The sequence below is a fragment of the Heliangelus exortis genome, chromosome 5 (genome assembly GCF_036169615.1).
Source record: "Heliangelus exortis chromosome 5, bHelExo1.hap1, whole genome shotgun sequence".
Lineage (NCBI taxonomy): Eukaryota > Metazoa > Chordata > Aves > Apodiformes > Trochilidae > Heliangelus > Heliangelus exortis.
In genome coordinates this window covers 33,247,647-33,275,077 of record NC_092426.1, presented here as the reverse complement: position 1 = coordinate 33,275,077, position 27,431 = coordinate 33,247,647, and the positions used below count along the sequence as shown (strand labels likewise).

The following is a 27,431-nucleotide window of genomic DNA, read 5'->3' as shown; positions in this document are numbered from 1 at the left end:
CTTCACTGATGAAAGCCACCAAGGGAAAGTAAATACTCAGTTGAGCTGGTCTGCAAACTGATGGTAGATATCAATCCAGCCAATAAAACAAATAAAATAGCATCACCATTGCCAGCTGCATGCCAGACTCAAAGATTCACTGTGATTGTCACACTTAAAGGAACACAGATTCTCCGTGTCCTGTCATTGCAAGTGGTGCTGCAGACATTAAGAACCACTAAAAAATGTTTTCTCACAAAGTTACTTCAAGTGATCACTGCTAAAAGATTCAGCAAGTGGCAACCTGGAGACACTGTGTTTTGATTTTATATGGTATCTGCTTCCTCTGGGATTCCCAGAGGCAGCACATAATCCTTTTCAATAAAGCAACACTGTTCAGACAATTCCCAAGCCAGCAGCTAAAGGCAAAAATAATAAACCTTAGCAAAGAATACACAAACAACTATCTACAATCTAAAAGAAAATCCACTTAGATACAAACCAAACAGGAAACTGAAGTGTCTTGAGTTTAAATGAGAGGAAGCTGCAGATGAGTTCTGCCTCTCTAGAGAATAAAAGCATTTCAGCCTTATGGCCACTGGCAGCAAAGACCTTTTTTGTTCTGTCTCAAGACCTGAAGTCTGTGATCTCTATCCAGAGTATGAGGCAAGATTAGTTCCCTCTTCATTAACTTCTTGAGAATTTTACCTTGAACACAAGTTCAAAATTGCATACAGCAGCCTTATACGAAAAGCAGTCCCTGGGCTTCAGAATCTAGGTTACCCTTCCTCAGCAAATGCAGTTTATTACATGGAGGAATGCCAGACATTAAGTGTGTAGTATTATACAGACATACCACACCATTTGTATTGGATTGATTAAAAAAAAAACCAGCAAATGAAAAGAATGACTACAAAGAAAAGAATCCAAGAACAGAGCCTTCTTTATATATCTGTCATTTTGGTTCCTCAGAAGGCACACTTTCATAATTAAATATGTAATTGTTTTCAAAGCTTATAAATGACCAGTAATGAGTAACACAACTGGATGAAATAGTCCCATGCAGGTGAACTTAATGTAGAATTTCTATTAAATTTTAAATTCCTGCCTTTCCTGAGTTTTTCAAAATTCTTTTATTGGAAAACATCACAGATGATACAGATTTCTGTATTTAAAAAAATCCAACTCAGAAACGTTAATATGTAATTTCCAAATAATTAAAAGAGACACATTTATGTTGAATTCAATGTTGCAGTGGTTACTGATGTGGTAAGAGGAATGCATGGATTTTCCTCTTGAATGGGCCCCAGTGGCAGCAACATTGAATTTTACTGTGAAAAAAAAGGCATAATTTGAAACAGTATGAGGTAAATTTAATAATGCTATGATTATAAAAGTAAAGGAACGTAACCAGCAGAAATCTGATTTATAAAAACAACATATAAGGAAATAGTTTACCATATGATTGCTAGTTATCCTTTCACATTGTCTTAAGATGCAAATTCTTCAAGAATTTTGCACAAAATACTGTTTAAACTAATATCTAGAAACAGGAACACAAATGTAGCATAACTGAGATAATCAACAAGTCCACCCTCATGTGAGCTTTATTCAAAGGATATGCTCAGAATTAGAAGGATTGAAGCCCAAGCTAATATAAAGTAGAGCTGATAGGAGAATTTACACATATTTTAACCAAAAGCATCCGCACCTCATGATATGAAGACCTACATAATACCTGCACAGTGCAGAGGAGTTTTTCCCATTGAGGGGCTGAGGAAGCTGAGACTCATGACCACATTTTCCAATCAGTTTTCTCCTTGCTCTAATGGAGACATATGTGACTTCACTCACTTCTTTCTATCATCAAATGCTTGTGGCTGACAGCTAGAGAAATATCTGGTTTTATGCTTCCTTACCCTCTTCATACATTTGTTCAATGTGAAATTCTTCTGCAGCTGCCCCATGGGAGCCACAGTGACTTTGTAAGCAGCTCCCATTTCTCTTGTGGACATTCAGGTACAGGTTAGAACAGAGTTGTCTGAATTGAAAGAGCATCCCACAGAAAATCACATAGCCAACATGTATTACAAACAGAATTTTGTACAGAATCAACAAGTGTACCTGGCAGACAAAATTCAGAATTTCATTACCAGTGATCATTACAGGCTTCACACTGATTGGAAATTGATAGATTTATTTTTCACCACACTCTGACAAAACAATCATTAGGCACATCCAACTGGTACTCCCTTCTTCCACCCTACCATATTTCACATACAGGATATTTCTGAAATCACAAAAACAAAGACCAGATTTTACAAGCTCTACCCACAGCTAAACTCTGTGAATGAGCCAAGAAACTTCTGACCTCTATTTGGATAAGCTAAAATCAAAAACTTCTATAAATAACTGCTCTGAAGGCAATTCCATTTCTTCTAGTCCTGGTATTCATATTCAGCTAAAACTTCCAAGGCATCCTAGGGCAGTCAGAAATCCAGTGGATGAAAAACTGTTGTTTTAAGAAAACTGCATATAAGTGCGGCAGGGAAATTTTAGGCAATAAAGATTTTATACTGTCTGTGCACTATAACTTTGCTCTGTTCTTTCTCACCTCTATGCATCTGTACAACTGGAGACATCTGGGACATACCAAAGGGGTGGTTTGTTTTTCCACCTCCCAGTCAAAGAAGGCAAAAAGAAACACTGAAGACTTTCCCCAGAGAACAAGTACTTATGATGTTTGCAGCCTAATAGTTTAGATATGAGAAATAGTTTAGATATAGCTTAGATATAGAAATAGTTTAGATATAAGAAAAGCTTCCACAAACAAAAAATTCATCTGCAACAAACCTGGAAATCTTCTGAATGTATCCTCATTATAAATGGCAGATAATTGGTATCTAAGCTTACCAGTCTCAGCAAGAATAATGGTACAGCAAGGAGAGCCTTTCAACCAGGCTGCCACCAACCCCTGCACCTTGTACCCCAGCTGAAGGGTGGTCAGTCAGGGTTACCACTGCCATAGAAGCTCTAAGTCAGAGTGAATGAGGAGCAGGTAAAGATGAATTGGTTGATTCTTGGCTCCCAGCCATACAATTTATTAAGCTATTGTCTGAAGAAAGGAAGGAAAGGTAATTCATAGCTAAAATAAGCCATCTTATACACTGTTAACATGATCGTTCTCTTGCCAAAGCATAGAAAAAGAAAAACTTCAGCATAGCCATTTGCCTCCAACTTTGAGTGCTATCTCTAGTTATTCCTCAAGTGCAGCTTAAAAATTATCACCAGCTTATGGCTGTGCTTGAATTTATAATCATGCAAAATAAGATGATGATAGGTCTAAAATTATGAAAAACACAATCCATGTTTTTTCAAAGGTTGTCCAGCAAGAGCTCCTAGGCTAGAAAACTAAAATTACATTGGCTGGCATGAGATTTAACCTTAAAAAAATTCAGCTTAGTAAAGTGAAGTCAGACGTATATCTGTGATTGTCAGTACAAACTTGATGGCTGCACAATAAAATGATCCCAGTGCTTGCTATGACATGAAACTGCCCATAGTTCCATATTCTGGTAATATCAGAGTGCAATTTGTTGGACAGATTTTATAATCCACAGATGAAGGTAGTTGTAGGTTTTGAGTTTATCCAGCATTAAGGATCCCTAATAGCCTAGTGCAGCACAGACATAACAAATGGAAACAGCTTCAAATTACCCTTCCCCTGGGACATAATTTCATAAGAGAACAAACTCTATATGCACAAGGAGAGATTTCCAATGTAAACATGTGGTGGAAGCTAAAAGCTGCAGTCAGATTTAGGGAAAGCATGGGATACAATTTCAAAGGCACCGATTTCTATCCAGATCACAATATATTCTTTTTTTCTGACTTTTGTAACCTTTTGTGCTAGAAAGACTATGTGTATTAAAGAAGTCACTTTTCTCAACTTTTTGAGACCTCAGTGGGCTTTACATCACTTGTCCCCTCACAAAACAACTCTGTCTCTGAAAAAAATGTATTTAGGAACCATAGTATTTTTAGTCTCTGACTTCTGAGTACTCATACAAACATACCTAATGAAGGCAGTCTATCACAACCATTATTATTTACAGGTTTGACCTCTTCACCTCTTATAAAAACACAGTATCCGATCGGAGTTCAACAGAAAACTTAAAGCCATTTTACATGACATGATATTGACTTATTTCAAAACTGAGGTTTAGATCCCCAAAGGCTGGGTGCTTTTGTTGGTTTGTCTTTTCAGCAGAGACACTGTTTTTAAACACTGCCAACATTCCATGTTGAATCAGCAACTTAAAGGAATAGATTAATTATCTACTTGAACATGATATGGTGGGTTTTGTGATTAGATACATTGAGTCTTATACTAGTAGTATGGTGTCAGACCACTATTTCAGAGGAAACGATCTGTATTTCAATCCTCTCTGTAATGAACAAACTTAAGTATCCAAAATTAGATAAGAAGAGGTCAGAAAAAAAAAAAAAAAAAAAAGATTAAAATAGCAAATCTGGGAAGAAAAGAGGGAATCTTATACAAGCTAACATTTGTCTGCAAATACTACATGTTGTGAAGTGGCAGAAAGGATATCATTACCAACTTTTTTATAATCCAGCAAAGCAAAGCAATAGCCTGCATGTATGAAGGATTGTTACAGTGATAAATGTTTGTATGTGATGCAGTCTTATCTCTCTTACTCTAAAAATGGGATTTAAATGTTTTTAGATCAGCTGCTACAGCAGCGAAGTAAAAGACCTTGACAAGTATAAGATGAGAGTTTAATTTTACTTAACAATTTCCTTGTTTGGCTGCTTGGGTTTTTTCCATTCTTCAATGGTCCAGGTCACAAAACATTCAAATTTATAGAAGCTACCCATACTCAGAATGTTCTGTGACAGTAGATACCTATAGCATTCTATATGGTTCATGGTGTCAGCCTCTACAACTTCACCTGCCTGACATCCTGACAAGACCCCTCAGGAAAAGCATGATGATGTGTTTCTATATGAAACTAATTATAGTGCTATCAAGCATAAAAAAGATAATGTAATAATAGAACTGGGCAGCACTTGTATTAAATGCAGCCTGTAACAGTCAGTTGGGTAGCTGAGCATTTGAAACTATTCCCCCTGAGATGGAGGACACCATTGCATGCATTGGAAAAAAAAAATCCACTCTCTGCTATTTCCGTAATAAAAGATTATGAAGATGAGCAGGGAGAGCAGAAACCAAAGAAAACAGAAAGATCCACTATCCTTTAATTTGGAACTCAGTCAAAAAGAAGTTTAAACCACCACTTCACCAAGAGATACCCAGGAGAGAGAGTTATTTCTGGAGTAACTGAGGTTATACAATAGAGTTTTGACAGATAACAGGAAACCAAACCCAAAATGAGATGCTAATTCACAGTAAGACACAGTGACAGCCACTGTTTGCTGACTCTCCCGTCTTCTTGCCAGATGTAGCAAAAATATGCCATTTCCAAGACAGATAACTTCTTCCTTCTGAAGGCACAGAATCATAGGGAAAGGTCACTTCTAATCTGAATCCGATTTCAAAAAATAGCAGGGCTTGGATATGTTGGAAAAGAAGTGTTGAGAAAGAAGTAACTAGTTTCTCTTGAGTAGAAAGAGGAGAAGCTCTTATTTTGATCCTTCACTTTCTCATGATGAGTAATCTTGATCTGTTTTTTATTATGAGGCACTTTTTGAAAAAAAACAATACACACTAATGCTTGGTGAGTAAGAATTTTGCCACCCCCAAATAAAAAAAATCTTCAGTCAAAGAACAGAACATTTTCAAGATTAACAACACTGTTGCTGGGATTTCATTTTGAAAGAAAAAGTGAAAAAAACACTCAAGCATGAAGCTGTCCTTACATGTCAAAATGTATAAACACTTGTGCAGAGACCACAAGGATTCCTTCTCAGAGCGAACTGGTTGAAGCAACTTCAAAAATTTCCTCACTTTTTTAGTACCTTCCCTTCAGCTTCATCTCAGTTACCCAAAATACATGAAATTTGGTCACCCAAAGGAAAGCAAATCCAGAGGGTCTCTCCAGTGGTTCAGGCTTGCCATCTTTTCACTGAATGATTTCGGTGCTTGATTTGAAAATGTTCCACTTCTGTAAATAGTCAGAATGCCAAGTGAGATTCTAAGTACTTCTTCAGACAGCAAGCAGGATTCAGGACTCATTCCTGTCACTTCCAGTGCTAGTTCCACAGTAAAAATACCCCTTGTCCTAACACCATATGACATACTGTGGGAGAATACACAGATTTCTATTATACACCTCCAAAATATGTCAAATGTCTCCATCAATCAACCTAAAGTTCTATTTTCAAATAAACAGTCAACTTGTATATAGAGATTTCAAAGAATATGCCAATTGGTGAACTGTATCACAACCTGTACATCTATAGCTCTAAAGCAGTTATCCTCTTCTGCAAAATGCTTGTGCATTTGGGCCACGTTCTTCAGCCAAGTCTTCATGTAGTCCTAAAGCCCATAACATTATTAAGCTGAGTACCTACTGTCTTTTGAGTGCATAATGCCTCAGCTGCCCTCACTTCTGTAGACTACCAGTTCACAGCATGCTGACTCTGAGAGAGATTGGCCTACAAAGGAACACTGCTCCTGTCTCATCAATACCTTCATTCTGTCCTCTGCCCACTAGAAGCTGGATGCTACTTCGCTGTTGACTGCTAAATCTATTACAATATTATGACAGCTTCTCTTCCCCACAGTCTCTCCTCACCAGGACACAGCAAGGCAGTCACATAAATAGTCAATTTAGTGTCAGCATTTTAACTGTTTTGGAGACAGTGTCATTCCTACTTGCACTGTTTCAAAAGTTTATGCCATCTCCAGTCTTCCTCTGCTTAAATGATAACTCAACATGGTCCTCAAGAAAAGTGATTTTCATAACCCATTGCTAGTCACAAAACCAAAAAGGAATAAAACCCAGCATATGAAAGTGGCAAATCTCATCAGGACTTTGTTTTGTATCAGATCAGTGCTTTTCACACCAATGATCTAAGTCAGCCCAACTATACAGAACTAGAGAACAGCAGGTAACACATTTACTGATTGCTGTGGGATCATTTTATGGCCTTTTTATAATTCAGAAATACCTCTCAGCTGGAGATAGGTATTATTTTGGACATATTTTTGATGCCCATTAATCACAAGTGAACAACTTGCATAATGACACCAATTTTAATATTACCACTGAGAACAGGGCAGCACATGCACCTTATCTCACATCTTTCAAATCTGACCTTTATTCTTCATCTGAACTCCTTGCATCCAGCACACTGGCAAACATGCAGATCTTTCTAAGCCATCCAGCATTGCAGTAAATGATTTGGGGTTATTTTGGTAAATATTACTGGCCACAGCTCAAAGGAGCTTTTCAATGTTGCTGATCTCCACTACAAATGCAGAGGACTGAGCAGCATGTGGCCAGGAAAAGCTCATCCAGTGAGAGGCTACAAGAGTAGAGTCACTAAGAAAAAGAAAGGTAAGCCCTCTTGAAAAACTCCATGAGAATTCTATTTTATCTATTTGGAAACTGTAATTTGCATTTGAGAACACCCCTGTTCTCAAAATCCCAGAAGTTTTGTGAGGGCGTGTTTCAAAAACAAGCATAGACACACGAGGCTGGTTTGTGGATCTCACCGAGCTCACGTGTCACTTCATGCAGAAACTAACAGTATACACACATGCTGTGAGTAAGCATGAATAAGTTATCCCTTAGGCATAATGCCTAGAAAATGAAAGATTTTTCTGAGAAAATTTCTAGAGAAATTCATGTCAGTATTGCAGTGAAGCACAGAGTTATAAGTAGACACTTTCTCTCATGCCTTGGGATGACTTCAGATCTTAATTTCTTCCACAGATGGCCTTCTTTGCCAAGTTTTGAAAAAACTATTCAGAAACACAATTATTACAGTGCAAGAAGGGTTTTGTTCCTGAATCTGTAAAACATACCGAATGGACTGCATTTAGCTGGTCTTTCATTTTCCAGTCTCCTTTTCCCTTACAGTAAAATCATGGCAGCAAACACAGCCAGAAAAGTTTCCTGTGAGCATCTACAGTGGTCTGTGCCCCAAGCAGTGGGTTTAGAGATTTTTCCTATACAGATGTTTCATGTGGTCTTTAATATATCAGTAACTTGGAGTATGAGCTTCACAGATGAGCTAAGCCAAAGTTATCCCCCATGCTGGTAGCCAGCTGTATTTTCTAAGGTTGAAATTTACCACTTCTTCCAGTCACTGCACACTTGTACATGTTCTCCCACACAAATGAGAAGACTGAACAACCAAAACACTATTCCAAGGGTAACTACCTCTGCAATCTCACATGCTCACCAAACTCCTGAAGCCTTACATGGAAAAGATTTTATATACAACATGGACCATGTGGCCATCTTCTGAACTTTCTCCCTGCATTTCCATATCCTCCCCAAACTCTGCAGATCAGAATTGGACACAAACTTCAAGTTTAATAGTACTGGGTACAGTAATAAACAGCATTCCTCCTTTCTACTTGGCAATCCTGCTAAAACATAACAGGATCCCATCAAGAGCCTCTTTGCCAAAGCTGATTAGCAAGATAGCTCCTGCTGAGGAAGTTCCACTACTTTCCCACCCTAGGATAATCTCTGGATCACAGTTTAAATCTATTTCTTATGCTGTATGCACAAACTTGCATTCTTTTCTCTCATTTACATTGCCTTTATTTGGCTGCAGAACTACACAGACGTATGGCTAATCTTTGAAAAGGAGCTAAAAAACAGACAAAGAGATAAATGAAATGACCCATTATGCTATGAAGATGTCCCATAAAAGTTGTGCACAAGAATGCCAGTGAGTCAAGAAGGGGAAAACTTTCAGTCCCTCTGTTTGTCCTGGGATCTGCCTGGGAAACCATCACATCGACGGAACAGATCAGGCACCAATCCACAGCATGAAAATCACATGTGAAAATTCATCTTAAAAAAAGTTACTAGTTCTTTCTGGTATTTAGAAGGTAATTGCTATTCTTGTATGCACTAATAGTATATTAGTATAAATTAGTATGACTAATTTTTTAGTCATTTTAAGGAATATACCCTCCCATTTTATTGTTTCTTAACAGTCATCCTCAGTACAGATTAGCACTTTCATTTAGGGGAACAGACTGTATCTTGGAAATAAAAACACAGTCAGGAGTAGTGTAAAATATGGACTTACCAGTCTACCTATGACCCATCAGATATTTCTCTCTAAAGGCCAAAGGACAAATATACTTTAAAAGCTATGTTGCATTGTCTTTTATTTGTTTCCTTTTGCAATGTCAGTTGCACAAGCATAGAAGTGTAAACAGCATGATTCTCCCTTATCAGTGACTGTCTGCTCCAAGATTTATTTGGAGGCCAGAAGCAGGTTCCCCAGCATCATCACTGACTAACTCCACAGATACTGGATTACTCTGTCAGGAAGGCTGCTGGGAGAACAGTCTGGACACAGAGCCTCTGTTTACATACACATTCTTTCTTAACTAACCAGGAAATAACTCAAAGTAACGAACAAAGTAGCTTCTTATAAACACAGGGACACAGATACATATACCTGTACTGTATACAAGGCCTTAAGACTATAACCACAGGGAACCTGCAGGTGGGAACTAATAGTAAGAGACAGTCAGAAAATCGGGCCTATTTGTCAGCTTTTGGCTATAACTTCTTCAAGCATTTTCCCCCCAAGTGCACTAAAGGTCCAAAACCAAAGGTCAACCAACTGGAGTTACCTGGAGTCTGACTCAGCCTTTGGCCATGCAGTGAAGCAGAGTTTTCACTCCCAGGTCACTTTGTTTGGCCCAAGTCAAGAAACTGACTAATTCTTGGAGAAATTTTTTTACCTTTAGGCCACCGGCTCAGATCCAGTGCAGGTCAGTAGTTGCTGAATGTCATCACCATCAGCCAGCTGCTTACACTCTTGATGCAAAATGGATTTGCCACCTTACCAGGTTCACTACATATTGCAGTATCTACATCACTAACAACCTTCACAACAGCTTTGGGATTCTGCAAAGGACTAAATGGGAGCCTGAGCTTCCATGCTGATCGATTGGATATGGACTCTCAGATCAAAGCAGAAATATAATGATAAGCCAGTGGAACAGCTTGTGCCACTACTGCTTCTGATCGACACACCAAGGACAAGAGGAAAGAGATGAAGTTTTGCAGAGCTCCCAGCTTGATGCCTCACAGTAACACTAAAATCCATCAAAAAGCACAGTCTGTTTTTAGCAAATATTTTCCTAACTAGAGATGCAAGTAGAAGGCACACTTGTTTGTGCCAATATCCCAAAAGCACCAAACTTCTTTTCATCTAGCCTATATTAGGTGTTAGGAAAACGTTAATGTTGATTATGAGGTGGGATTTAAAACACTTTTTAAACACACCTTGGTTACATCTGGTTAGTTACAGTAAGTTCATCACTGACGTTACACCCAGATACTTTTCCAAGGAATGTCAACATTTGAGGACTATGACTTACTGGTAGTTTAATGTTATCGTGGGATTAATATGAGAGGAGAGAAGTGAGCTGTGTGTTACGAGGGGATGCATACTGCAAGAAATTTGGCAAGCCACTGTTCTCATTAGGCCAAAATTTGGGATGTCCTAGGTCTGTATGTATGCTATTAATCACTAGCTGAGGCATACCAACAGCAGCAGTTTTTCCATTAAAAAATTCATTGCTCATTTCAAGAGGAACTGAATTATCCTATCTGCAGAGTTCAGATTTTGGGAAAAAAGAGTTTTTTCTTCTTCAAAACAATCTAAAATCAAACAGAGGGGTCCAGAAGAGAAAATATTTTTCTCCTGCTGCCCTCAGGCAGGACTATTCCACCTCAGAATTTATTAAGCATTTACTAATCTGAGCTGGCAGAAAATACAATCTTCAAACCGTCAGCACATTTAACAGCAACCAAGTAAGTAAATACATAATTAAGGAATTAGTTACAAGAGAATAACAGCTCTGCCTTTTGAAAGAGCCCCCAGTAATAGATTATATACATATTAAAGATTCACTAAAATGCATAACTTTGACCATAGACTAATAGGTACAACGAGTGTGACATAACAAAGAAGACTATATATGGAAAATGATGGTGAGAAAGAAAAAGTAAAAAGCAGACCAAAAAGTAGCGCCATAGGCTCATGGGATATTTCAAGCTGAAAGGGAGCTCAGGAGGTCTCTAATGCTGCTTCCTGCCCAAAGGTGGACCAGCTATAATATCAGACCCACTTACTCAGATCTTTAGCCAGGTTCTTAAAACCACCAATGATACAGACAACACAACTGCTCTGAGCAACCTGTAGTGTTCAGAGTGTAGGTGAAAACAAAAGCAGACAGAAAACCACAGAATGAAACATAAAATAACCTGTAGAAAGAAAAAGAAAAGGGAAGGAAATAAAGTTCCTTTTAAAAGAAAAGTACAGGAAAACATTACATAGTAACTCCATGTATCCAAGAGCCTAATGTGAAGGGTCTGATTCTTGAAGGATTGATTTGGTAAAAAAAAAACAACAAAAAAACCCCTCCAACAAAACAGCTCAAAGCCAAAACAAAATAGAAAACCCTTCTGGCCTTTAAGGCATCTCAACATAAGACTCCAGAAGTAGAGGTAACCAAAATCACCAGCTACTTTCAAACAGGCAGGCTACAGCCAAGCCTGTTGAGCAGCATTTGAAACATTTCTGCCAGAATTTTGATATACAACGAATGACACTATTTTATAGGCTGAAACCCCCAGTTCCATCAGATAAGAAGGTGACTGAGTGTCCTCCAAATAAACACATCTACCATATGGCTGCTTTCATGCTTTCCTCTGTAAGGATTTGGGAAATGGCAGGAAAGCATGGCAGGCACATTTTTAGTGGCTGGTGGATTAAGAGATTTGGATAAAAATTTCAAGTTTTCTTTCTAGGCCTATTTGTTCTGTTATGACCATTCCCTTCGCAGAACCTGCAAACACAGGACAGCTCTAACATCATCCCAGACAGGGCAAAGGAAGGATATTGTATTCATATGCACTGTGTTGCCACTATGTGGTCAAGCAAGACAAAAGAATACAAAAATGCATGAACAAAATTATAATGATTTAGTTTATTAGCTACTAGTAACAGGGTGTTCAGGGCTAAAAAAGCTCAGACAGTAGAGGCACAAATCCCTTGCCTGAAGAGTTTATACTGATCACCACCACTCAGGGAATTACACAATTCTACAAGACAATGAGGTAAAAACCGTTTTTCCTGTGATGGCCTCAATAATTCAGTCAATATGGAATTGTGGCCCTGGAGATGAAGAGAAGACTGAAAGGCAGCAGAAGCAGCAATGGAGACAAATAAGAGGCTTTCTTCTGAGGTTTACTATGAGGGAGTATGTCATGCAATACTTTCATCTTCACTATACTCACTCTACAACAGGCAGCATGCAGAGGTAATGTTAAATCTATTCCTGTTTTCTTCTAAAGTTTAAGACAACAGCATTCAAAGTAAGTGATCAGGTGACGACAGGAAGCCACATCTCTGCATCTGAACTGAGAAAACCCCACGGAGCTTTAAGTGCCTGTGACGCAGTCTTTTCCAATTGAGTGTAAATAGGACATGTCACCTCACCCAACACCCTGGACCACAATGTTTTGAAGGTACCAAAGGAGGAAACCACACTGCAAAGAGGAAGCAACAAATTCGGTTTTAAAAAGCTTGCAGGTTTAAATCAACTTCATCATAACCAGAAACAGCTATTAAATTCTGAAGTAATAACACATCATTAGCAATTAAACTGCTGAAACTGGGCAGCAAGCTCCCAAACACTTTCAATGGCACCATTGAGTTTGCTCACCACTACGTGCAAGGCAACCACTGGCAGGGGATTGTTTATTGGAACAATTAGAATATGGGACACTAGTAACACAGTTAACTGTGAAACATGCAAGACAAACACCACATAATTTCATATGGACCTAAGAAATAGGGCCTTAAAGGTTACCTAAAACTGGTAAACAGTTTTATTTTTTCTTGTAGTCTTCACCAGTTTAGCAAAAGCAAGACCTGGCAAAATGACATTTTTTGGATGGGAGGGTACAAGAGTGGTGAGAGAAAAAAAAAGAAACATACAGAAAATAACCATGTTACTGTTTTGTATAGCATGTCTATAGTTCTGATCAAGAACCTCATCCTCATCTCCTCTTGTTCAAGATTTTTCTTTTATCAGCACAAACACATCTTCACAGAACACATGAGTTCTGACAAAACACTTCCATTTGCATTAAAGCCACAGCTGACACAAAATTTTTCACAATCAAAGTAAGAAATACTTTCTCACATTAAAGTCCACTGAAAATCCACTGGTTGACAGACACAGCAAGTTGTATTTAGTTATGTTTGTTTGAAATGTATACAATTCAAAACTTCACTATACCAAACCACAGGTAAATTTCTACCAACTGAAATACTGATACAAAAGAACAACAACCAAATCTTGGGCTGAAGCTATAATAAAATCAAATTGCATGGTGGCTGAGCTGCCCTATAAGATGCCATTTGACTTGCTCACAATCACTATTCAGCCTGCTGGACACAAATACCCTATGATAGCAAGTGAGGAAAGCAAGGTATCCCTACCTAAGGGAAACCCACTGTTCAGTAAAATAATTTTTCCAAGTCATTTACACAGTCAGAATGGCATGAACGTGAAGCAGCTTCCTCTCACTCACAGGGTCTTCCCATCCAGATGAAGGACATTTCATTTCAGCAGAAGGCAAGCTCATCTCAGGGTACAGCTACACTGTGCATGGTAAATACCAGAAAGATAAGCCTGTGCTGACCTCTCTGCCTCCCTGCCTCATCTGCTGCTGGAACCCTCTAGATCCCAACAGCTCACTTCATGCTACCTCACATGACGGTCACAGCAGTGACTAAGAACCAGACACACCCTCAGGAAAAGGAGAACTGGGCAGCTGTTGACCATGGGCCTGGACAATGAACTCTAGAGACATAAAGCACTTGACATGTTGATCTCATGCTGTTTGGAGTTACTTCATGCTAAACTGGGGGAAAATAATGTGACTAGTCTTTGCTAGCTGGTGTTATTCTGGTTGAACAATCAACAGAACAAACTAGAAGCTCCAAGGATAATGAAGTTTTTGGCATTTAACCTGAATGAACTTTTCCTCTCGAGACTCAGATTTGGTTACTGACAGGCATTACATTATCCTGAAGGCACCGAAATTTATCCTAAACTTCATTCTTACTAACACTAGTTGGAAAATGTCTACAGACTTCTGAAGTTTTTTAAAAACTGCAGACCCATCTTCTTAGTCACCTGTCTTTTGAACAGGTAGCAGTTTTCGTGGGTAGCAATTTAACAATATTAGCTAATTCTCAAACATGACAGCCCCCCCCAGCTTCAACTCTTAAAAGGTAACACCAACATCATCACTTTAAGTTAAAAACAGAGGGAATAGGAAGGAAAAAGTTGGTGTTGAACACCCTACACCTGCCTTGTATGGGGATTGTTGTGTTCCTGACTTGCCAGCCCTGGCTCCCTGGTGAGAACATCCCTGCTCTGGCTGTGGTGTAAGGAACAGCCTTTGGTTTTGTTTTAAGCACAACTGGCTAGAATGGAGGGCAACACTTGGCTTAATTTGCTATAGAAGTTCTCTAGTTTGTGCACATCAAACCCACTCCCCATATAGGACTATCATGCAGCAAGCAAAGATCATTGAGGATTTGCTTCAAAACCATGCTACTGATCTCAGAGACAACACAGCTGCAGATGCAAGCCAAGAGATACCTGAAACACAGAAGGAACCTTGCTGGAGGGATCTGGTAGAATATGGGAATTTATGTATCTCTGCTCTTAACATATATGAAAAAGACAGCAGTCAGCTCCTGTACTGTATATATTCCTAGAATGTCCTAGATCCAAAAATGTCAACCACTTAAAACACAATTCTGGATTCAGATTAGTTATCAGTAATTTTAATTTAGAACCATTTTGCATGGTTTATAGTTCTTCCTTAGATCCAGAGGACAAAATCTAGCTGACTGTTTTGCCAAGCAAAACTAACAAACAATGAAACTGAGAAAAGCTGAAAATCTACCATATTAAAAATGGAATTAAAATTGGAAACTAAAGAAGGGAAGAAAAAAAATGGAGGAAATCAGATATTTTAAGAACTCAAGAATTTATTTATTTGTTGTGTAAGACACCAAGACTTTTTTTTCTCCTTCTATCAAAGCTACAGGGGCATAGCTGATGAAGCCTGACGTTGTAGATTTTAAATTAAACAAATGATCTCAGGTTTTGGAGCAGTTTTTGACTCCAGGGAAACTATGCCATTAAGAGAGTGCCAGTACTCTCTGGAGTATTTAATTGATGCGTGTCCCAAGAACAGCTCAAGAAGAGTGCAGACATACCACATATTCAAGGGAATTACTGAAAAGCCACAGAGCTTCAACAGAATGTGATATGTGAAACACAGCATATGAAAGACTCCGTATCAAAAGGCTAAATTAATATCTCTCAGTTTGAGAGATATTAATCTGATTACCTAAAAGGTACTATGAATCAGATATGCTCCTTCCATATCCAACCTGGACACATGGAGTGGACTTTATGCTTCATTTTCTGATGTCTAATTAGTGTTCAAGTGATGATCAAGTTACAAAGTTTCAAACAATTTTTTTGTTTGGGGGTGGCATATAAGGTAACCAGTCTATAACATATGATTTTCTGACTTTATTTCCATGCAGGGCTTACATGTTCCACAACTTGACTTTGCTCTAATTTTCTGCTGAATGCTTTTTATACATGCCAGCCTGATGGAAAACCAGTCCAGCATAATCTCTAGACAAAGTATTATACACAGCACTCTGAAACACAACTTGCACAGACTGAATTCAGACTAATCTTATGCAAAACTCTTTTTTATTCAAATGACAAGTAATTGCTGTGCTTCTCTGTACCATCTCCTCTTCTCTTCCTGCTGTCATTGGCAATTTCCAGGATCTATTGACAAAAAAGTACCTAAAAATAAGTTACCTGTTGCAGGCTCTTCCCCTTGTTGAATCCATGCAGTGAGGCCACAGTCAAGCTTGCATGACTGTAAATTATGACATCAATGGCCTTAGACTACCAAGTCAGCCAGATATTACAATGTTACCATTGTACATTATGGTAATAATGCTTTCAAAAAACTAATTTGAAATCTATTTTTGCTGTTGTCTATAAATGCCACTTTAGATTGCAGCAGGACAAAGCTTAAAAATCAGGTCTCTAATTAGGACATCTGTAACTTGGCATTTTATATTAAAAAGGCTATCTGCATGGCTTATCAAAGGCTTTGGAGATCACATCAGCAATCATACGAAGCCACTTTCTGTGATGTTGTGCTCATATCTACAGAATCAGTTTCACAAAACATAGAGGAAGACCAAGCCCACCTCCACCAGCGCTGCCCAAGGCAGCTTTTAATGACTTTAACTCTAAGTTCCAACAATTTCATTGGAGAGACAGTTATCAATCCCTGCACTGAGGGAAGGACAACTCAGGGAGAATGTTTTGGAGAGGACAGCTTGGGAGAAGCAGGAAGAGGGAGAGGCAGTGGGGCAGCAGTTGCATGCAGCTGGTACACATCCAGCAGCCATGGCCAAATCAGCTGCACCACGAGGGAGCTGGGGCTGGCTGCCAACTGACAGGGAAGCAAGATGAAGAGGCGAGTCCATGAGGAAAGGCTGCAGCAGCGTGGGAGGACTATGACCTTTTGATCTCCGAGATGTTCCCGATGTACCAAAGTGACATGTCAGCTCTAATAGGCTTCCCTCTCCAACTGGTGGCAGGGGCCTACAAATTACTGTGAGATCTGAAGGTATTTGTTGTGATGATCCTGGCCTGGATGGGGCATATCAGCGCTTCCCCAGCAGGACTCTCTGACAGCCTATCCCAACGATTCCCAAACCGGGGGTCGTAACCTCCCGCAGGGTCACAGCCGCGCGGAGCGGAGTGACAGAGATGGGATTGTTTATGGGGAGAGTTCACCACCAGGAACAGACGCACACACAGAAACCATGTGGGAACAGCTGCTCTAACAGATTTCACGCTCAGAAACAACTTCTCGATACTCAGCTAAAAGGTGCCCAAACTACTCACTTACAGACCCACGAGCCAGCCTGAAGCAACAGCTCCCCTGCCAGGTATCAGACTGGCTCAAATTACTCCCACAGAATCATGGCATCTGCTTTGGGGTTTGCTTTGTCCTGGCAAATTTTCCACTGTTAGCAGTGGAGCTACTCATAACTGAGCCAATGTCTTTTCTGCTCTTCCCTGGAAGAGACATTGCTAGTTAAGCACCAGTGCAGGCAGGAATCTTCTGTATACTGCAACTTGACTGGTAGACTGGAGCAAGAGTGGGACATTTTAGGAGAAGGAGAAATTAGCATAAATGAAACCTTCCTCCAGCTAAGCTCTAGGCATTTCCTCTTTCTACCATTTCTTCACCCATCTTTCTGTCTGTACAGCACTGTGACCACTTGAGCTGTTCTTCTCTAAATGCTCCTTACTGATGTTATGATAAGACAAACAGAATCCAGCTTAGATTAATTTTGGCCTTTTGATCATGCAAAATCTGCTCATACACAAGCTGCCTGTTTTCGTTAAATTAAGAGATAGCACACCAACCATATACTGTCTTTTTATTACCATGACATGTTTGGGTTTAATGTAACATTTTAGGAACAGATTGTCACTGGGAAGAAGTTCATTCACACGCCTGAACACCCAGCTTCAACCTCCAAAAGAGGCTAATAGGTTTTAAAACTTCCATCATTTAAAACAATAAATCATTATTACAATAATAAAGCAGGAAATACACACAAATTCAACAGAAACACCAATGTGCTCTTTTTATGATTAAGAGGAACCATCAATCATAGTGACTGCCTGAGATTAACGAAGAACCACTTTTTTCAAACATCCTGCAGTAAACTCAGAGGAAACCCAGCTGGAACTGCAACTAGAACATGAGCATTAGATGCTGAAATTATCCTCTGTCCCCTCATCCTCACCTTCCTCTTTGGCATAACACGTGTATTTAGGGTCACTCCTGAGTGGTTCAAGTCCTGCAGGTGAGCCATATGCTTCCTGTAATGCCACAAGCCAAATATAATCCCCATAGTGATGTTTTCCCATGTACAGAAATCCTTCTGATCCCTCACAGTCCCACCAGAAGACAGATCCACCAGTGGTACCATAAAACTTTGCAAGAAATGGGACTGAATGGTACTGAACGATGAAGATTAGTATTTTTTCCTCTGCCTCTGTACAGATATAAGAATAACCCACAGTAAGTTAAAAGAGAATTTAATGGGTCATTGTGCACAAAGCCAAACCATGTTTGGCTCTTTCTTACCCTAGAACTGATATTTCACAGTGTAATTTGAAAGATAAGTTAGTTTGGAACAATTCCACCAGAACTGCAGAAGGAATTTAAGAGCTAAATCATGCACTGGGTTTCTGACTTACACCAATGATATGCAGAACTACAGTAAAAATGCTGGTCAATCTTTTTGATTCTGACAGGAAAAATCAGGAGAAGAAATTACTACCATTAAATAACCAGGTTTCTTAATCACAGAATCATAGAATTGGCAGGGTTGGAAGGGACCTCAGAGATCATCAAGTCCAACCCTTGATCCACTACCACTGCAGTTCCCAGCCCATGGCACTGAGTGCCACATCCAGTCTCTTTTTAAATATCTCCAGGGATGGAGAATCCACTACTTCCCAGGACAGCCCATTCCAAAGCCTGATCACCCTCTCAGTAAAGAAATTCTTTCTAATATCCAACCTAAATGCTAATTCTTTCTAATATCCAATCTAATGCTACTTTCATGGCATAAACAAAGGTCTAAATTCAAATGTGTATGAGAACATAATTTATATATACTCACACACTGAAATATGAGTTAATTTCATTTTTAAACACTTCTCAGGCATTAGATGACCAGTTGCAACCTTGTTACAATGCTTTAGAGCTATATGCCATCAACTAAAAATTAGTGGCTGCCCATGCTTACTGTGGCTAAAGGAAAGCAGGAATAAACCAGTGTGGGTAGCAGGAGTCATGTAAACCCATTTTATTTTGCATTGGAAGGTGCAACACATTGTCTCAGTTGGGGTAAGTTACTTTGCAGCTGAGAGGTGGTAACTCCTACCCACTCAGCTGTGATGGGAAGCACTTCTGTTACCCTGCTCCTGTTTTATATACATATACTCCTACTTATATATATAGGACTGATTCCCAGTGAATGTACCTGAAGGGTTTTTGGAGTACAAATTGTTGATTAATGATTCTAAGTCATATCATGTCCTTAGAAAGAAACCACAACAAAGTAGCAGAACTTTGGATTCTATCATCGTGGCAATTAGGAAATGAGGAATGAAGATTCTCTTAAGCTGATATATAGAAGCCTTTGAATGCTCTTGCTGACAGTTTGCAACCCTTTTGTAGTCTAGATCAAGTGATTACACATATGTCATTCAGTTTGAAACTTCCATAGACATGTACAGTCTCTGTAACACTGTTTTACTGAGAGATTTATCTTTTGATAAAAAAGCTGTTAAAATTCGGCTGGATGTTACGTCACTACTTCCCACTTGTTGAAATACAGCATCAAAATGAGTACAGGCTGACACGACCACTGTTATGAAATCTAACTGCTCCATACACCACCACAACCCTGCATCATGCAGAAACAACCACGGTACCATTTCCCCTGACAGTTTGTATCATTTGTTCCAGGCACACTTCCTTCAGGTGTTCTCAGTAGACAGAAGGTTTTTTTCCTTCTAGTGAAACACTTGGGTCAAGACTCCACTACTCTGGGAGCACAGAGTTACCAGAAACATGAACACAGTGCAAGCACATGAACAAAACCCTGTTTTGAGGAGGCTCATTTTCCCCCCAACATGTTTTAGCTGAGTTTTACCAAGGTCCCTCCTTTTTTTGGTGCCAACTGCCTAACTATCCTAAAGTGGATGTGCTACACGCTGTCCTGATTTCTAGCAGGTTAAGGAAGATGAGATCCATTCTCACCTTTCAGTGTATGTGGGTGTAACAATCTATTTCGTGAAAATGAAATTTCTGAAAATGTATAATTAAGTCAAGATGGAACAGACTGAAGGAACAAAAGACTTTCCACATCACTGTTGGCTGGTGAAGGGGATTACAGGGTCTAAGCTGGAGCAGTTCCTTAAAAGATAGCTGAGACATGAAGTCCAGCACCAAAGAACTTGAAGGAAACAACTCCATCTCTTCCATTACAGTTCATGTGAATGGGAACCAGTGAGTTGAATAGCAACTCCTTCACTGAACTCAGAGATACCCAGGGCTCAGAGCTGGAGGCACAATCCTGTGGCTGATGGACTCACCAACCTCTCCTGTCCAACCATGGAAGGGTAGATGGCCTTGGGCCTGAACGAACCAAACCATCAAGTGAGAAGCAGCAGTTCATAGCAAAGTAAAAACAGAGGCAATTCTCACTCCACTTCCCTGTATCACTGTGACTGCAGAGGACAAAAAGATACACAGAAGCACTGTGCTGTTTTGATAGGCCATAAAACAAGAGAACTCCATTACCTTTCCAGTGATGTGTTTTAGTTTTCAGGGTTCACACCTGCACACCTGTCCCAGTTGGGTAATTTAGGCATAAACATGGACTAATTGTTGGAATTCACCTTCTAAATAATCTGACAATACCACTGGTGTTATTTGTGCTCATTGCTTTTTTGTGCATCTAAAAGTCACTAACTTTCACAGAGTCTACATAAAAGGTCACAGTCAAATAAACCTTACATGATGCCACATGGCTCTTGAATTTCATAAACAGGCCTAGTAGTCTCCATACAGATTATTCTATAATGGTAACAACAAGAACAACAACAAAAAAAAGGGTTCAATAACTACTGACAAGTACTTGGGCCTCAGAAAGTCAGAAAAGTAATTAGTACGCTAATAATTCATTAATTATCCAATTTAAAAAGCTATTATAATTAACTAAGCCCACTATTATAATTAGCTATTATAATTAACTAAAATATTTTAATGATATTATAATTAACTAAAACCACTGTTTCAATGATTCAGGACAACCTATCTCCTCTTTTAAAGAAAATCCTACAAACGAGGCTGCAATAGGTTTACAGAGCATTCAGCTAAAATACTAAAGGCCTAACACATGCCAAGTGTTATGATCCTTTTAAATTCTTTAAAGTCATAGTATCTTGGAGCACTTCACCAGAACATACATTATTCTACATTAGTTTTAAAACTAAAAGGAGGAAATGTTTTAGAAACTTGTTTAACAGCTGCTGTATTCATAAGTTCACAATTCCTGCAAAAGGATTTTGTGTTCTTACAAAATATCCTTTTTTATTTATATTAAGTCACCTGCAGGTCCAACCTTAAGCATAAGTCTATACATAAATCAATAAATAAACAAGCCAAAATCAACCAACAGTCTCGGATCTCTGAGGGTCCCCTAGTTCTCTTGATAATTCCTTCAGTGGTTTCTCTCAAGTCAGCACCAAAACTGAAAAAAGGGATTTCAAGGGAAAGAAGTAATAAGCTACAGAACTGGTCTTAATCTAGGGTGAACAGCAGGTCAACTCATTAACTTCCCCACGGAAGTATCTTGAAATATTAAGAAAGAATAAACCAAAATAAAATAAAAATTTTTAAAAAGTTGTAAAATCAAATTATATCCCCATGCTAAAAAAAAAGGTAAACTGAGGATTAATGACTAAAACTATTTAACTACAATCTGACAGGAGATCCAAGGCAAAGCAAAAAAGAGAGATAAAGATTCCAGCTTCAAATCTTCTTCCCCTAAATTAAAGTAGGAAAATCCTGTGGGAGGGATATATTACAGGAGCTTAGTTTTATCCAGTCTCCACAACACAAAAGTCTACTTCTGCCCAACAGCTTACGAGAATTCAAGATCCCAGCAACAAAGACGAAAAGGTCAGACTAAACTCATTGCTCACACTATATAAAAATATACAGTGCTGTGACAAACTGCTTGATGAACACAAATGGCAGAAGACAGAACATTGGCCTCCCTAGAGCTAGTGCAAGTTTACAGACAATTTTAAACATAAAATAATTCTGACTTTTCCAAACAAATATTTGAAAGTGCTAGGTGAGAATGAATACGTCCGAGACAGCTCTTCCTTTTTTGCCTGATGCTCTGTGCACACTGGGAGGGGGATGGTGTTCTTGGTCAGACCTGAGCTATTTTCAGAAAAGCTAGAGTTTGGCTTTGATGCCCATGAGAGGAAGTTAGAGCTTGCAGATGGCAGATGTATTAATAAGACAGGCACTGGTGGACTAGAAGGGACTTCAGGTAGGTCCCACTGTCCTGTCTCTTTGCAGCAACCAAATGAAACAAATTTCACCATCCAGCTGGCACTCAAACACACAGGCTTTGAATTAATTTCAAGTGACCCACTGCATTAGGTAAAATCCAGTCATGTGAACTTGGCAAATACAGTACAGTCACAGCCACAGGTAACTTGTTTTAAAATGTCAACTAACAGTCAGATAAAATACTTCGTTGTGGACTTTTGCACTACATTTCTACTGCTCACTTAGCTTAATGCAGCTTAAATATATATATTTAAATTATTTTAAAAATATTTTAATTGATTTGAGGACTACTTAACCTTTTGCATGTTTAAATAATAAAGCATTAATTCTTCAGACCACATTTTGAAGCCTAATGATAGCCCTGGGCTCATTTGATCTTCTCTGCAATCTAAAATAACTTCAAGGTTTCTCAAAGTTGTCTTTGACTGGAAAGCTAGAGAAAAGCTATTTCATAAAGCAAACCTGAATGTGAAATAGCAGTACCCACAACATGCTCCAGTCTATCTGCTACAATGACAGCTTGTAAGAGAAGAACAGTATGACTACAAGTAAAAAATGAGCTTGCTTCCTAGAGAAGGAACAGCCTTATATGTTTTAATAATTTTAGAGCTGCAGAAAAACATTACTAGTCTTACTGAACTCCTTCAGATGATAAACTGGCAAATATGTAAAGGCTAAGTGAATGCAAGGACTCAGCCCACAGGTTCAGAAACTTTTTATTCATCACTTTAGTTTGTAGCAAACTAATCATATTGTTTTCTGCCTTGAAGAAAAAGCATCTGGGAATTTAGCTGGACATAACTATTTCCTACAAGTACCACCAACCAACACAGTTCTACAGCTCTTAGGATAAGGGGCAGGATTTTAGTCAGCATTGCTTTTATAAAGCCTCTAATGTTCTCATTAAAAAAATCCAACATTTTAGGGCAGAAGTTTTCATGCACTAAGTTGCAGTTTTACAGAAGACAAGCTTTGAACCTGAAACAGCTTGACAATACTCTTTCAGCTTGTTCATCAGATTAACTTTCTGTCACACATCAGATGAACAGCTTCCTTGGTTTGTTGCCTAATCTAACACATAACTCAAGCAATTCCTTTCCAAAGCACAATCAGAAGCAAAACCAAGAGCCTCTGTAACATTTCATTTTTTTTCTAACAACACATTCAGTTTGAAATTCTCATTTTCATCTCTAAGAAAGATTACCCTTTTAACAAATCATTTACAGTGACAGGACTCTGATTTCAGATAGGATTAAAACAACATATTAGACATATACAAACCAAGAGGTCTGAGCTGCTTGCTGGACTAATAATGTGTTGTGGGTCCTTTCACATTGAGGTCACTGGTTCAAATTCAGCTTTAGATGGTGATGAGTGAAAAGGAAGAATGAGGTAAGAACCCAGTCATGAATCTGGGCTCTATTCCTGTCTCTCCAACATATCCACTTTGTGCAGTGGGGATATTCACCCAACCACTCTTTTCTGCAAATTCTACAGTTGCAAAACAGCAGTAAGTATTTCAAGTATCACATTAATCCTCGAAGACTAAATTCATTAAGGATTCTTAAGGTACCCAAAATTGTCAGAACATTAAAGTACTGCTACTTTCAGGCAGTAGCTATTTCAATAGCTAACATGAAATAAAGTAGAGGTGACTTACTCAGGACAGGTGTTAAAAAAGAAAGAAAACTACAAACCACACATATATATTTTGATAGTAAGATAAACGTGGAAATCAAATGCTGAATGGGCCTGAAATTCCCCTGTTTTTTTCATAGCGTGGGTTAAAACTGAAGCAAACTTTAAATCTAGAAGTAGCCATATTATGTATAAGACAGACAGAAGGAGAACAGCACATAGTGTGGAGATCTAATGTGTTTTCCATTATACAACACAGCACATGTAAACACTGCATCAATATTAATTGGCAGAAGATGTAAAGAAGGGAAAGAAATAAAGAAATTTATTACTCCTGCATCCCTTGATAAAACTTGAATTACCAAAAGCACTGCTGCTTCTTCTTGTATTCTGAGGCTAAACAAAAGTTTCCATTTTCAACAATATCATGTTGGCCCCTTTTTATCACTCCAGATCCTCGATGAAAAAAGAAGGAATGAGAGAAACAACAGAAAACAATGAACACAGAGAGCACCAACAGATTTTAAGTCATTTGTGGGTTAAAAGATGAAAAATAATGGTGGCAGAGGATTTAGACACAACATGAAAGCTTCATCAGTAAGCCATAACTGCTACAGAAGTCATCACACATCTCTCACATGGTCTTGATTTCAGAATGCTACTTAACTATAGCTCATATGCAGTACCTTTCATATTTGCAGGAAAATTCAGAAAGTTTAAAAATATTCCATATTTTTCCAAGGAATATTCAAATATTTTAACTACAAGAACAAAGTATGTTTTGCTGAGAACATAGTTTGTTACTACTTCCACTTCAGAGTCTGTTATGCCTTTCCTTTCAGAGGAAGCTCATGCAGAGCAGTTCCACAGGACAAAGAAAAAGGATGAGTGATCAGGAGCATTTAATGAGACTGTTAGCAACAACTCTATGCCAAGAAGGAAATAAAAGAGATGAAAAATTATGCCTTCCTCTTCCAAATCTTGTTCCCAAATTTCAGGTCTTTCTGACAAAGGTAGGGAGTCATATGCAAACAATGAACTTCAGAGATATTTTGACAATGAATGGAGCCAACTAAAGCTACAAGCACAATTCCAAAATGATTTAATGGGTTGTATTTTGGCCAAGCTTCTACTGACAAAATTATGAAGCAAACACATCAATCAGTGTTAAGATTTAAGTTATTTGCTACTTTTTGACATTGTTTAATCGATCTTCACCATCTTTCTCTTGTCCATTGAAGTAAGTTGCACAAATAATGTCAGTTTTAAACATCACTTAGCTGGTTTTGCCACCACACTGTTCTCCTATGAAGTCAGACAAACCTGAGAATCCTGTGTGTGATCAACTGGAACACAGATAAGCTGACCAGAATCACCATAATGTGCAACAAGGAGAGAAAGAGGGAAAAAAATCACACTACATGAAGTCTAAATGCAATTATCATTCTCTAGCAGGAAAAATGAGCATTGCTTTACATCATATATTTGGGTCTATGCATGAACTGAACCCAAACTTCTCTGCATCTGTCCCTGACTCTGACTATTCTTTCCAAGTGGGGAAAGCTGACATTATTATATTACTTTCCAAACCTTGATTCAGAATTACAGAATTACCTTTTCATCTTAGCACAATACGTCCTCATTGTTATCCCAGAAACGTGTGCTTCTTTCTAATTTTGTGCAGAAAAATGAAACATGAAGATGTAAAGCAGTATAGGGCATCACACAAAATCTCATCATTCAGACACAGAGAGTTGCAGTCTGAGGCACTGTACTTGAAAACCAGAAAAGCATAATGCAAGGGACAGGACTGAGTACTTGCTCTCCTTCATTTGCAACCAGTGTTTCTTCTTCGGAATCACTGATAATAATTAGATTAGAACAATCAGAACAAATTGGTAGCCTACCCTGTGCATGAACTCTAGCAGCAGCTTCAGAAGACTGAGAAAAAAATGCTCTAAATACACATCAATGAAAGTACAATAATGAAGAACATGTTATAGAACTGACACAGCTCAAAAATTCATTCCCAGCACTTGGAAACTGTCAGATCCTTTTAGTTAATACACTTACTTTCTTTTTATTTATAAATGGATTTTCAGAGAAACTAAAAAATAATTTTTTTAATGTTAGACTTGATACCTGACTCTCACAGCCACCTGTATATCAGCAGAAGACTGTAAGTTACAATGTGGATTTGTGTCAGGGTAGAGTTTCAGTTCTGATAGAAGATATCTCTTACCTTCAGACAGGGACAAATCATCAGCTGGAGACACCAGGTCTGCCTGGATAGAGGGTCCATTGCTCAACCATGTGGTAATCTGATTTGTCAAGATAACCTGCAAACAGACAGGGAGAGGGGGAAGGGAAATGAATTTTTACAGCTATTGGAAGACAGAGAGCAGCCCAGGCAAGGGCTGGAATCCTCCAGGCACACAGCATCCAGGCAACCCTCTACTCTGACCTTTAGCAAATTCAACATTCAGAAAACTTTGAACTACCTGCATAAGCTGAGTTAATTGCAAGAAGGGCAGGAAAAGGGATATTGTTAAAAAGATGAAATACTAAACAACAGTATGTTGATATATACAGCTGTCTAAAATGAAACTACTGTTCTGAAAAACTTCATACTTCAATGAACAATTTGATACTCCTTACAAAAAGCATCATTTTCTCCATAGGCAAATAGGACACGTATTTTCTTAGTAACTTCCACACACTTCCTTCCTTTGGCTGAAACACACTGCCATGAAAAAAAGAGGTGTTGTAGGGATACATCCCCAATGATCTGAACCACTAGAGTACTACATGTCACAGGGCTGTCTCTACAAGAGGATTTTTCAGTGTTTTCAGGATCACAAGTTTTTGATAAAGGCAAGAATGTAGTACCCACACAGTGCTCTCCTCTGATAATACAAACAGTGGTCTGGCTTGCAAGAGGTGAACAGTTCCTAGCACCTTTGAAGGTATAGTTTTTTTTCTAATAACAAAAAGCATTAAGGTAAATGCTGTGAACAGAGAGAAGAGCATAGAAACATAATTGCCTCCTAATGCTCTGGTCGACTAAGCTGCAGCAGTTTCTGCAATTAAAATTGGTCTCTGCCACCTGATAAAAATGTCAGGTTCTTTCATTTGTTTGTTTGCTTGAAAAAAAAAAAAACAAACCCACAACCAAAAAAACCCAAAACAAAACAAAAAAATAAACTAAAATGGTCCTTCTACTTGCACCAAGAACAGACTCCATTTCAAACAAACTCTCTCAGAAATTAATAGACTGTCTTCATCTGTATTGGGCAAAGGAGGAAGGGA

General features: G+C 38.6%; 1 protein-coding gene across 5 annotated transcripts in view; it reads right to left on the bottom strand.

Moving 5' to 3' along the window:
* The window catches only part of RAD51B (RAD51 paralog B), a 387,602-nt gene that overhangs the window by 182,949 nt on the left and 177,222 nt on the right, over positions 1-27,431 (bottom strand). For all 5 annotated transcript variants that reach the window (XM_071744453.1, XM_071744454.1, XM_071744456.1 and 2 more), the window contains one exon: positions 26,365-26,461. In XM_071744453.1, the coding sequence (XP_071600554.1) occupies positions 26,365-26,461 (97 nt within the window). The remainder of the gene's footprint in view (positions 1-26,364; positions 26,462-27,431) is intronic.